Source organism: Amborella trichopoda, chromosome 3 (assembly GCF_054954075.1).
Source record: "Amborella trichopoda isolate Santa Cruz 75 chromosome 3, AtrichopodaSantaCruz75HAP2 v2.0, whole genome shotgun sequence".
In the NCBI taxonomy this organism is placed as follows: domain Eukaryota; kingdom Viridiplantae; phylum Streptophyta; class Magnoliopsida; order Amborellales; family Amborellaceae; genus Amborella; species Amborella trichopoda.
Genome location: NC_142338.1, coordinates 50,136,104 through 50,149,847, shown reverse-complemented (window position 1 = coordinate 50,149,847; position 13,744 = coordinate 50,136,104). Strand labels below are relative to the sequence as shown.

The window sequence follows — 13,744 nt, the reverse complement described above, 5'->3', positions numbered from 1 at the left end:
TTATATTTTTAAACATGTAAATTTTAGTTTGTATGAAATTATATTCCATAATTGACAACCCCATACCGTTTTTTTGTCCCCGCCCTCCACACACAAAAGGTCCGCTACACAGTAGCCGACCTACGTGGCCGTTTCTGTCTTCTTGAACATTGATTGCGATAATGTGCACATGTTCATGTTAGACGTGACTTGTCCTTAGAAGGGACTTGTAATCTACAAAATAGACTCATGTTCCAGCTATTTATTGGCCAACTCAGATGGACCATTCGTAGGCCCCTTCTATTGAGTGTGCGTCATGAGTTCTGCTGGGTGGGCTTGAGAAGATAGTCCAAGGACCATAGGAACTAGCATAGCTGGATTGGCTTTGTAGATTTGCATATTCCTAACCCTATGGATTAATTCTCTTCTAACTATGTTTATTTATGTTTTTGATGATTATTGGATTATAAAAAGGAATTTTTAAAATGCATTATATATTTTTAGTTTGCTTCATGAATTTTTAACTCAAAACAAATGAAATTTTTAGCATTAAAAAATATAGATGCATTTTCAAGATACCTACATGAAATTAAACATTTGCGTTTTTTTTGTTTTTGTTTTTTGGGCCTAAAGATTACCTAGACCCCACGTGGGACCTAGTAGCCATGGGCCCACATGAGGGAAGCGCAGAAAGTGTGGGGTGTAAGACCCAGTGGGGCTCCATAAGCTGCACACCTCCCCCATAATTCCTAGTTTTTTGTTTAATATTATGTGACCTTTTTGTTTTAATGAGTTTTGGAAAGCTTCGAGAAGTCTTCTAAAAGGTCAAGGAGTTTTAAAACGCTTCTAGATGATTTTAAGATAAAAGGAAAAATCTTTTTCATGAGAAACTTTCCTTTGGTCAAGAAGAGAATGTGTTAAGAAAACTATAGGATAATGGTTCTAGATCTTTCCTTTTAATCATGATTTTCAATTTAGTGATGGAGGGCTGAGATTAAAAGCCTCTATTCACCCCACATATTGCCTTAAATCAACAGTCTAGATCAAATCCCAAATATGTTGGTAAACACTATGAAACTACTATAAATACAGGGTCACACCCCCTTCAGTGACATCATTTCAGAGAAGCCTATCTCTCTCACACCCCTTCTCTCTCTCTCTCTCACTTCTTCTTCTTCTTCTTCTCTTCTATCAACCCTGGGGAGGCTTGTACCACCCAAAAGCAAGAAGGGGTGGTACATGCCAACCAAAAAAGAATAAAGGGTATTATGCCACTCCCAAGGGAGTGTCGGATGGTCATCTGGCCTTAAATTCAAATTGTTCTATCCTGGTTATGCTCTCTTGCCCCAAAACTAGTTCTAGGTTTGCACTAAGAGCTTCCCACTTAAGAGGATCCAGCAGGGATCGTGATCAGTGCCCCATTGAGCATGGTGATCCGGAGTGGGGCGTGCCGAAGTTCTTTGGAGGTGATCCTGTAGCATTGGGTTTCCGGTAATAAGTCTTCCCTTGTTCTTTGATGGGAACATGACATTGTCCCCTTCCCTAAAACTTATGGTCTACAAAAACCCTTGAGTTTTTGTAAACCCCATAGACACCCTCACATTTCGCAAAATAGGACCAATACCCCCCTCCACACATTTTTAAGTACCAAAATTACTAAATTTTCCCTTATCCTTCTCCAAAATGCCAGAGTCATTCAAATTGAGAAAAACAAGGCAACTTATTTCTTTTTCCCATGGAAAAGTCGCCAAAAGTAAATTTAAGGCGAATTCTCATATTTTTTGGTTATTTTCGTTCCATTTCCCAGCAGTATTTTGGATCGCATAGAAAATAATCTTCTTTCTTTGGTTCTCATTCCTTTTGGCTCTGGGTTTTGTTGCTTCTTTTCATATGGCGAAAAAAAAAATCCAAAACCAGCATCAAAAGCCTTAATCCCTCATTCCCCTCGCCCGCTCATCCCCAGGAAGCAAGGCCATCTCTCTATGCAATATCTCTCCCCCAAAACCCTTGTTCCCTCATTCCTTTCTCCCTCTGCAGCATTTCCCCCCAAATTCCTCACTCCCACATTCTCTCTCATCCCCAGAGCACTAATAAACAGAAGTCCACATAGAATTATCCATTCGTAGACAAAGTTTGAAGGCCTTCCACTAATCATTTCTTGAACAATGAAAAAATAGTTCCAAATAATACAGTACCCAAATGTTACACCAAAAGTATCACCAGAACGTGGTGCTCATGCTTCTAGAACTCTCACTCAAATTATCAAATATAAATAAAAGAATCCGTTAAGAAATCAGCATAACACAATCTCATAACTTAGAGAAACACACACAAATGGACTGATAGTATTGATTACAACACTATCTCAACCAGCAATTAGTCATAAACTATGGTTGCTATATCAAAAACCGACCCGTGTTCCACATACTCTAAACCTTCATAATTTCAGCACCATTGGTTCTTTAGTCCTTAATGATTCCAGATAGATGCTGTAGAGAGATGATAAGGCTGCATTTTACTGGTCATTAAAGATGGGACGTCACCGGGGATGAGAGTGCAGGAGTCAGGGTAATGGGGGAAATTTTAGATGGAGAAAGTAGGAGGAGAGCTTTAGAAGTGTGGGCAAAAGGGTTTATGGTATAAAACAAGGGGAAACTTACCTAAATGTCTCCTAGGGTTTCTTACTGTTTACCCATGTTCAACGAGGTATTGTGTATTTAAGAATTCTTCTATGACTAAGTAAAGAGTGGGGTTTCCTTTTAGATTCTTCATGTGGTTTGTTGGGGTTTATTCTGCATATTCTACCCCTAGAGCATACTTTCTGGTGAATCTCTGATGAGGTTTTGGGTGACGTTTTTTCTCAAATCGATGACTTTGGCATTTTGGAAGAAAAAAAGGACAAGTTAGTAAATATGATACCCATAAAGATGTAGAGGGGGCTATGTGAGTGGGGGTCCTTGGGGTTAACACAGGTCCAGAGGTTTATGTGGACTGTAAGATACATGGAGGCGGGAGTACATCATTTTCCTGTTCTTGATTCAAATTTGTTATGTGATTCATCTTTCTTTTGCGAATAAAAGTATATGTTTTTGGCAGTAAGGGTGGATATTTAGATTATAGCGGGGTTTTATTTTATGATTTTTTCCATTGTAAGTGACTTATGTAAGTGGCCTTGCCGGTATTAATAAATAAATTTTTTGAATACGTACACCATTCTTGTTCTACCTTGCCATCTTTCAAGCTAAAGCCTTTGGCCATTTCGCTTGCAAAGAGGATCTGATATCAGTGATTAGTTTGTACATTGTTGAGTGGGATCATTGACTAAATTATTTTCTTCTGTTTTATGTGACGTTCATTTCTGCGGTTTAGGATTTAAATTAATTAATGATTTAGATTATATAAGTATATACTTGTCGAAAATAATATAGGTTGTTCACCTGTTGGGTTTACATGATCAACGACTTTCCCTTTGCCCAAATATGGACTTAGATGTTTCAAATTTGAGCTTCATTCAAGGAGCCCGAGATATTTTGGTCCATGATTAATGTCTTCATGAGTAATCTAATCATCCATTTTTCCAGATTTTCTGAATTAAATTTGATTCACACAGATTTCCTAGGTGTGATTACCTCTTCTTGCTGTGTAATTTTCAGGAATTTCTCAACACTGAGATGTACCCACGTGTAGCTGTTGCTGTCCTTTTTCAAAAGCTTGCAAGTCTTAGAGAAGTCTCACGGCTTGTGAAACAAAATGAAGATGCTTGTGCTGCATTCCTTCATGGGAGAATGTTTCTTCTGGAGCTGTTAGATTCAGCGGTATCTGGGAATTTATGCTTTTTTCTCTTGTTGCAGTTGTTTTACTGTACTAACCGTAAATTCTTATTGTTTCTATCGACAATGGTTTTATCTTATAGGATACTGTTATTTGTAGAGAAATTTATTAGTCTTTGTTTCTCTGATATGTTGCATGCTAACATGGGCTTTGCTTTTATAAAGATAAGTGATTCTATGGAATCAGAAGTAGCTTTTTTGTATGGGATCCATGAAGCATTTCGTATTGTGAATCAAATTTTTATACATAAACTTCAAATTTGGATCCCTGTTATATCTATATATTGGCTCAAGGGTGATTCATTAGCTGTCCTGCATTTCACCTATGGAGACGAGACTTTTTACTTGGTTATTACTTGAGTTACAACTCACCAGTGTATTAGTATATTAGATTTCTAAATTGACCTGGTACTTGTTGAGTTCTTTGTACTCATTGGATTGAATGTTGACCCTTTGTTAGCATTTTAGAAGGAAAAAAATTGCTCTGTAAATAACTTCAAGAGTTCTTTCGTCAACTTTTCATCTATAGCTGGTTCAAGCCTATTTGGTTTGTTTTGTTCGTAGCATACTTTGTGTTTGTATCTTGTGAAATCTGAGGTTGCCTTTGTTTATCCCTGAAACAGGTTAACGACAAATATCTCTCAAAGGAATTGTACAAAAAGCATAGCATGGTGAGATGTTTCTTTCATTGTGCTGCTGGACTTGTGCTATTGCTTCTCCATCTCTCCTTTGTAACTATTGTTTATTCTAGTTTCTTTTATTCCTTATTATATCCTTATGATTGACACCTGTCTCTTTTTCAGATCCATAGGCATAAAGTCCGTGCTTGGCAGATGATTTGTGTGCTCTCTTTATTTGTTGATGAAAGCATTGTTGAAGAGGTTACATCTATGCTTCATGTTTGCCTCTATGTGAGTGATTTCCTACCTTTTATTTGTAATTTTTAGCAAGCATGAAATAGTTTTTTGTGATTGCCTGTTGTGATATGTGTGGACGCTTGTTGGTACTTGTGTGCGTGCATGCGTGGGTGTGTGTCTATGAAAATGCAGTGGATTTTAATTGCTTCTTACAGCATTATGTTTTTAGAATATTTTTGTTTTATTTTATTTTTAACTTATGTTATATTCAGTAGCCGGCTCCAAATAATTGGGATAAGGCTTGGATGATGATGATGATGTTATATTCAGTGATAAATGAATGAATGAATCTGGAATGTGCATATGTGAAAGATATGAATAGCATTTCTTCCTTCCATGTCCTTGAATTTGAGATAGTTTTACTCTTTGTTCCCTTGTAGAGAAACAATCTACCAGCTGTTCGACAATTTTTGGAGATTTTTGCAATTCAATTATACTTGAAATTTCCATCCAAGGTTTGTAATATGACTTTCTATTTACAAAATATCCATTCACAATTCTTGCATTCTAATGTCCATGTGTGCATGGATGCATATGTATGCATGGATAAATACATGAACTTGTATGCATTTATTTGTATATTTGTGTGTTTGACTATACTCACACATGCATGCATTCATGCACACACACATATATATATACACACACACACACACACAGGCGCACATATATTTATATTCATGCATCTCTATATGCATGTCTGTGTGGGTGTGTGTGTATAAATAGGTTGACTGTGTGTATCTATATATGGACGGTGACACACATGCACCCCCATTTGCTTTGCATATATGATGTGATGCACACGACATTGATCAGATGGTAGTGTCTTTTGTCTGAATTCTCAGGAAGCTTTTTTCTAGAATAAAAGTTTCGGTTTTAGTTTCTTGCTTGCAGCTTACTAGCAGATAGCTATATATTCTAATTGTCTGAACGGTTGAACTCTGTTTGCATTCTGATAATTGGATCTCAATCTGTTGAAAACAGTTCATCTGATGTCTTTCAAAAAAGATTTAGAAAATGCCAATTCAGATCATAATCACCCGATCTGGATTGGATATCAATAAGGCAAATCCGGTTCCCTACATATATCGGGAACTGGCTAGTTCACACCGTAGACCGGCCGGTTCAATGACAAAACCGCCAATCCTGTTGGTGAACCTGCCCAGTTCGCTGGGTGAACTGGTTGATTTCGACGTTATTTGGTTTTTTTTTCATTTAAGAAGAGATGGCATGTGGCTCAACCCCTCCTTAATTTATCGCTTTCAGCTTTTCCTCATTTTATAAATTATATTCAAGGCCTCCATTTAATAAAGATGGCCCACACTCCTCATTGAGGTCTAATTTACTCATGTGCTCTCAGGCCTTCCCCCTCACCTCCTCTTATAAGTTGTAGGCCGCCCTTATCCTTTTGCAATAGCCGATGTGGGACTAATTTACACGACACTAACTTTCTTCCTTTTAGAACTTGTATGAGAATACATTTATTATCGACAAGGGATTATTGATATTACTTGTAGCATATTGAACAATACATCGCAAAAAAAATTTTGTGAGTACAATAATGAAAAAATAAACTTCATGTTTTGTTTAAATTGCGTAGTGTTACTAAAATTGTATATCAAGGTAAAAAAAAAAGGGCCTAAGCCTTTTCTAATAGCCACCCAATGGGGAGCGTTGGTATTTTTTTTTTATTGCACTGGGCCAATAAGAGAGAGAGAGAGAGAGAGAGAGAGATGGGTAACAAGGGAGAGAAATAGGTAACATAAGAGAGAGAGAGGGAGATGCGTAACAAGGGAGAGAAGTAGGTAACATAAGAGAGAGAGAGAGAGAGAGAGGTGGGGGGGTGGGAGAGCGGGCTTTGGTTGATATATAGTATAAACAAAAAATTAATCACTGGATAGAAAGAAAATAGGACGTAGTGGTAACATATATCGTGTTATCCATGTTTCATTTCAGATAGAAAGAAAAGAGGATGTCCCAATATTCACGAGTTTTTGTAAAATAATAAAAATATATAGTGCACTATCTCTAATTATTTTTGGAAACTCAAAAAACAGTTTTTTTTTTAGGAATTTTTAGCGATTTTTTGAAAATATTTTTGAGCCAAAACTTGCTGATCCGCCTGATTCTCTGATCCAGATCACCAATTCACCGATTCGACACGGTTTTTGAGGTGGCTGATCCATTTTTTTAACCTTGGTTTCAAATAAGCATGTTAGAGGAAATAAACGCCTGCAACATCTCAACCATTATTATTTTAGCCGAAGTAGATGTCTCTTCATAACTGTGATAACTGATTCAATGGTTATGAAGACTTGTGAGTGTTGTCTACCCCCTCAATATTGCAGGCTACTTAGAAGTGGACCACGTTATCATAGATTGTAGAAGTATGTTGTATCTTTCTTGGCCCTCTGGCTGCCTGCTATGAACTCGTCTGAACCTCTGATGGATCGAGACTGGATGGTGAAATTCTTCTACAGCTTTAAATAGAAAAAAGTGGATATATCTTGTATGTTAGTATCGTTTATGTGCTTTGGTTAGACATTTTAATGATGTATCATACTATAGGTTGTCTTGGCTGTCTGTTTCATTCAATGATAATGTCTTGTCCGTCGCCCTTATTGTATACCTTATTGAGAACAAGTGTGTGAGGTTTTGCTATGATATCTTAGCATTTACTTGCAGTTTGTTTAAGATATGTTTTTAAGGACACCTCTAAAAAGGTCTCTCTCAAAATGGTGTCCACCTTGTGCAACAAGAATTCACCATCCATTTTCCCAAAATAAGGCAAAATTCTTGCCAACTCCATGCTATGGGAAGCAAAATGTCATCCTCTAGTGTTTATATGCTTCTATAATGTGTTCCAGCGACCTGCGTCAACAACTGAGAAAGATGTGCCGAGAAGTTCAGGTGCAAAAACCTTTGTGCATCTGAATAATGTTGCAAACTAGTAACAACCTTGACATCTGATATGTTTTCATCGATGATGAAGTGGTTAACCTAAAGAGCCTTTCTGTTGAAGTATGCCAAATCCTTTTGTGCATTAGAATGATGAAAATCTTCTGTGTTTATTATCTTTTCTCATTTATAACTTAAATAAGTGTTGCTTATTGCCTGTCCCAGATCCGGGAGCAATTTGTTCCCATTTTTCAAGATCACAATATGCGGCCTCAGGTAATGTACTTCCATTCTCTAGTCCTTCTTTTATATATATATATATATATATATATATATATATATATATATGTATTTTTTTTTTTTTTTTCCATTCTTTGTGTGTTGATAAGTTCTTGGTTTAATTAATGCAGGCACTTTCCTCATATGTCTTCATTGCAGCCAATGTGATTCTTCATACTACTGAGGTATCCGTCCAGTTAAAACACTTGGATGAGTTACTTCCCCCGATAATCCCATTATTAACTTCTCATCATCATAATTTACGTGGTTTCACTCAGGTGATGCATCTGTTGCTCTTAGATGCTACTACAATTTTCAATTCCCTTACCAGGCCATTCCTTATCAGTGTTTTTTCCCTTCTTTTTATTAATCGTAGATATTAGTCTATCAAGTTCTTTGCAAGTTGATGCCTTCATCGGTACCGACCAACTCAGAAGCCATTTCTATGGAGAAAAAGTGCTTCCTATGTTTGAGATCATATTTGCAAGAGAACTCGGACTGCATGCGGTACAGTTTGTATATTCCTCTGCAACTTTTATGATGCTTTTCATATGGATGTATGCAAGACTAGTGACATTGTGAGCTTATGTGTATGTACTGTGAAAGCCTGCTTGGGATTGGGGTTTGCAATTGATTTGGTTAATGTTAAAACTGCCATAAAGGAATGATGTATATCTGCAAACCTTTTTGAGTCACGTGCACCTGCTTTTTATGTACATACACTGTAAAATACCCCTAATACTATGTATGCCTCTCAATTATAATATTATGATTCATAGATAATAGAATACCATGCCCACTATTTTGAAAACATATTTAAATCACAACACGTGGTCAAAAGGTGGACTATGTAACCGGGCAAGTTAATACCAATTAAAATTTTCTATCATTTTCTTATTGTATTGCTTGCCATTAAAACAAAAAGTACAAATCTGGAAATGAAAAGATGCAATGGAATAAAGAGAGTATAAACCAAGAGAATACTTTATACCGTGCCTTAGGTTACCCCCAAGGACTTAACACACCCCACACTGGGTCTTCTCCACAATAGTACATGATATCTTGGTTCAAGATCTTCTCTCATAACTTGGGAAGCCTAAGCAAAACCAGCAAAGAGCATAACATGCGCTGTTCTTGACCAAAGCTCTACACATGAGCGTCAGGTCAAGACCTAGGGCTACGCTATGTGGCTTGGGCGTGCCACCCCTTAACTTATTTTTCCTTTTTGGAAATAGAAGAAGAGAGAGATATTTTGAGAGTGGCGTGCCACTCCTTGTGGCTTATAGAGAGAGAGAGAGAGATGTCAAGTGTAGAGATCGAACTCTCCCATAGCTAGTCTATATAGAATAAAGGCTAGGGTTTCTAGGGTTAGGGTTTTGCCATCATTATGAGATTCAATCTTGACCTTTGATCTTGGAGACCTATGTAGTGAAGAGACATCATCCATTCATTCATTAGATCAAGTATCTTGATTAAAGTAATAAGGTGGAACCATTATCCATCAGTTTCCATAACTCCATTCCTATCAAATATTGTGTAGAGAAAGTAATAAATCAATCACAATTATTTTCTTACACCTTCCTATTTTGAAATCAATAAAAGTCTCTGCACAAAAGGTTTCCTAAAATATCAAGTCAACATATGGCATAATTGTCATCTTTCAATTTAGGAATGTTTAGAGGAGGTGGGGCACACCACCACCCATAGGGTGGCCATGTGGGCCCCACACCCCGTAATATGGTAGGCCCAATGTATCCCAATGGGCCCCCAAATATGTCATACATATAAATTTATAATACCTCTAAATATTTTATTTTTCTTTCAGATTAAAATAAATCTTGAAAATTTATTTTTCCTTAATGAAAAATCTTTTCTTAGTGAAATAAAATACCTAGAGAGGTCTAAAAATTTATTTTAATTATCTGAAAAATAATTAAGATATATTTAAACATATCTAAGAAAATTTGATGGGAATTTGATCTATAGAGTTAGGATTACGACAAACATGCTGAGGACTTCATCCTCTCTAGAGACTGTACCTCACTGCACCTTCTCAAACTGACCCAACTGATCCCATGACCGGCCTCTCGCAAAGTCAGTCAGTGATTCTAGGATTCTAGGTTCATGATTGGATTATCAAAGTCAGTCAATGAAGTGCAGGAGATAGAATTCTAGATTATGGATTACGGGTCCCTCCCTGAGGACAAGTCCAGAACCCATTTCAGCAGTATGCTCTATGGGTCCTTCAAACAGTCCAGTGTTACAGAGAGTCAGCTCTTCTACACATGTACACATCACACAACTTTATCCATAAATGGCCGCTTCCTTAATGGCTATCTGGTATACATGTTGTGTGTTGGTAATGATAAGAATTTAGGCTCTTGTCCTCTCAAGCCATCCATCACACATAAGGATCAAGTCCATGTCCCTTGGCCAATTGTCCTAGGCACAACTCCGACCTCATCAAGGGATAACCCCACATAGAAAACCCTTATCGGTTGTGTTCACACGTGCCCAAGACTACGGATTTTTGGACATCACATTGAGCCATAGCTAGTCAAAGCTTAGGTGTGTTTAGGCATTAGAAATGCCTCACAGTCCAAAGTGGCCCACTGGAGCCTTCATTTCACTATATATTTTTCAGTACATGTTCTCATAAGGCCTTTAAATGGCCACAAAACCCCAACAATGGTTGCCAGATCGTGGTCTTTTGTGCATCGGCACTTCATAGTTACACGATCCCCAAGTCTCCTCATGTATTGCAGATTATGGAGTTAGGATTATTTTAGTGTTACATGCATTCTCCAATAGGTATATGTGAAGTTTGTTGTTTTCTTTTGAATATGACCAAAGTCTTGTCTTTTGGAAGAACTATTCCATTGATGCACTATTTTAATACGTAGATAACAAATGCTTTGTGCCTCCAATATTAGTTGATAAGTTTTTTAATGGACATTTGCTATCTATTGTAATTATTTTATGACCATGTCCAGCCTTAGATCATCAATGGAAAAATTGCTTGATGCCTATGATCCTATTGCCTTGGCCACTCCAGCAGGATTATTCTCCTCAAAGCATGAGGTCAGGCATACTTATATGTTGAAAATATGAAGGAAATGCGCATGTCTTGCTTTAAATATTATAAAACAAAAACCATTGTCTTTATTCCAAATTTAATGCTTCATTAAATATCTTTTCTCTTTGGTAGGATGTTGCCTTTGAATGCGCTCCAACTTCTATCTTTGAGAAAGTCATCAACTTCCTAAATGTAAGTACTTCGTCAAATTTTAGGTGACAATCCACATTTTAGTTTCATTTTATTTTACCTTTTACATGTATGTTTGACTGTGTGAAGAAGATCATGTATTTGTGCTATCCATATTCATTTTAAAATCTTTCTATGCTACAGAATATGAGGTCCTCCCTAGTCATTATTAAAATCATTCATTTTTCTGTCATTATTTGTCACAGTAATTTTGAATACTGGGGTTGTTTGGTCGGAAGTTAATACCATGAAATTTTAGCCAAATTCAAGAATTTAGGATTCAGTTGTATAAATAGATGTATCCGGTGTTTCAATTTGATTATAGTATTTCCGCCTTTAGCCAAAGAATTCTTAGGAATTTGATTGCAAAACTCTGTTAATCTGGAAGCACTATTACAAAGTTTAGTGTGTTAAAAAAAAAATCTTTATCTGTTTTGGGAAGATGGGAATCTCTCTCTCTCTCTCTCTCTCTCTCTGTGATGTGATATCTTGCTGAAATTTGAATCTTTAGCTAATGCAGATGATATTTTTTGGCCTCTCATTGTAATTAGCAAATTTCTGTCTTCCTTCTTGACTTGAACACATCTCATCAAAAAAATTTGCCATTTTCAGCTTCCCTTGTTAGCACAAATGAATTTCTTCGTGGCAAAAGCTACATATTAATTTGATTTGAACCACATATATCTCTCCATTTCCTTTTTTTTTTTGTTTCTAAGTCTCATTTCTTCTGTTTCTATTTTTGATATCCCCATCCTTGAATCTTATGTTGTAATTGTTTGAATCTTTTCTGGGTTTCTTTTCAAACCCATAGTTCTCCACAATGGATCACAGGTTTTTGTTGTTAGGCCCCAAGTATGACTCCCATGAATATCATTGTGATCTACCTCGTGGGATCCATTCTTGTCAGTTTTGTGGCTATAAATGCTGCATTTAACACTTGGGTCCAGTTGGAAGTGTAGTCCAGCAACTTTTCTTTGGATCTCTCATTTGGTTATTGGAATCAAGGCTCTAGTCTCCTGTTTTGCAATGCTCTGGTGCCTTGAGCCCTCCTAAGCTTCTCCATTTGGGGTCATACATGAGGTGCCAAGGTGTTACCTCCTCTGAGGCAGTATCTTGTAGGGTTGTTTAATGTTCTCAAGGCCTAAGTGCATGTTCATCTCGAACTTTATCATTTTGTGACAGCACCAGAGTATGCATGTCACATCTTATATGGCTTTGCTTGTGGTGGTCAAGCAAATTGGAGTAGATATTACTTTTTAAGTGAGCAGCTTAGCATAATATCTTTCAGTTTCTATGCATTATCATAAAAAATTAGTATATTTCATTTTGGAAGTTGGAACCATGACTTGCATTGTCTTCTTTTCGGTGATCTTTCAGTTCTATAGAATATAGATACTTCTTTTTCTTCTTTTTATTTGTTGGGGATTAGTATCTCCATTTCAGGGAAGTTGCAGTTCATTGTCTACATGCATATTATAGTTGTGATGGTTGGTTTATGGGTTGACATTTGAATCAGCCCTTTTATTTATTATGTTAAACTTTACACCTGAGGACATTCTGAACTTGTATACATCCAATGTATATGAGACCATCCGCTATCATTTATGACGAGATTCATATTACTCTATCATTTTTGCATGCCTATCACCTAGTTAATTATCCATTTACTACTATTTGTTCATTCCAAAACACGCCATTCTATTGGTGAAGTTAGAATACCCTACTCCCATAATTTGGACTTTGAAATGCACTTGAGTTGTATTGATCTTAGTTTTAGAGTTGGGGTTATAATTTTGAACTCCCTGTTACCGAAGCTTGAATATTAAAATGATAGTATATCTTCCACAATTTCCTCCTCCTTTTCAGGAGGGGTTTAAAATCTTTTCAATACTACTTTTAAAGTTAAAATGCCTCTCCTTTATAATTATAGTTGTACAATTTAAGGCCATTTTATGATCCAAATATTGGGAGTATGATATTCTAACTTCACCATTAGAATGATGTACTGCAGAATAACCATTTACTACTAATTTCTAAACCATCTAATCCTATAGGATGTTAGAGAAGACCTGAGAGACACTATGGCAAAGAATGCGATGATTGTCAAGAATGACGGCCTCGCAGTTGCTGAAACAATGAAGTCTAAGGATCCATCCTTTGAAGCCGATAATGAAAAGCTTTCTCCCCAAATTATCAATGATACCTCTTTTGATTTTCAAAAGAAAATTACTCTTCAAAAGCATGTAACTGGAGGTAATGAAGCCTATAGAAGTGACAGCCTTCATAAATCTCTTGCAGGTATGACCTCCTAGACATTCTTCTCATGCAATCTTTTAATGGAAATAATGTAAAAAGAGTGATTTCATACCTGCTGAGCGTTCTTGTTTTCCTTAAAACTGTTTTTTGATTTTCTCAAATTCCTCCAATGTTAATTGTATGACTTTCTCGTGCATAGTTCATTTATTGTGAGACTAGAACAAAGGAGCTTTATTTGTTCAACAACTTTGTTGTATGGAGTATGTATTCACACTTTGGTTGTATCTTGTATCTGATGTATTCTCTTTTACATTAAAGAC

General features: G+C 36.5%; 1 protein-coding gene across 18 annotated transcripts in view; it reads left to right on the top strand.

Annotated features, from left to right (window-relative positions):
• LOC18429133 (tRNA/rRNA methyltransferase (SpoU) family protein) overlaps positions 1-13,744 on the top strand; it is an 87,244-nt gene that overhangs the window by 67,440 nt on the left and 6,060 nt on the right. For 16 of the 18 annotated variants that reach the window (XR_016051468.1, XR_016051465.1, XR_016051467.1 and 13 more), the window contains 10 exons: positions 3,633-3,794; positions 4,433-4,480; positions 4,613-4,720; positions 5,107-5,181; positions 7,850-7,900; positions 8,035-8,181; positions 8,280-8,410; positions 10,897-10,984; positions 11,112-11,171; positions 13,223-13,466. Coding sequence is in view for 13 of the 18 variants with exons in the window: in XM_088861123.1 (XP_088717249.1) it covers positions 3,633-3,794; positions 4,433-4,480; positions 4,613-4,720; positions 5,107-5,181; positions 7,850-7,900; positions 8,035-8,181; positions 8,280-8,410; positions 10,897-10,984; positions 11,112-11,171; positions 13,223-13,466 (1,114 nt within the window). In the remaining 5 variants the exon portion in view is untranslated. The remainder of the gene's footprint in view (positions 1-3,632; positions 3,795-4,432; positions 4,481-4,612; positions 4,721-5,106; positions 5,182-7,849; positions 7,901-8,034; positions 8,182-8,279; positions 8,411-10,896; positions 10,985-11,111; positions 11,172-13,222; positions 13,467-13,744) is intronic. The other 2 variants (XR_016051470.1, XR_016051469.1) reach the window with 1 other exon arrangement.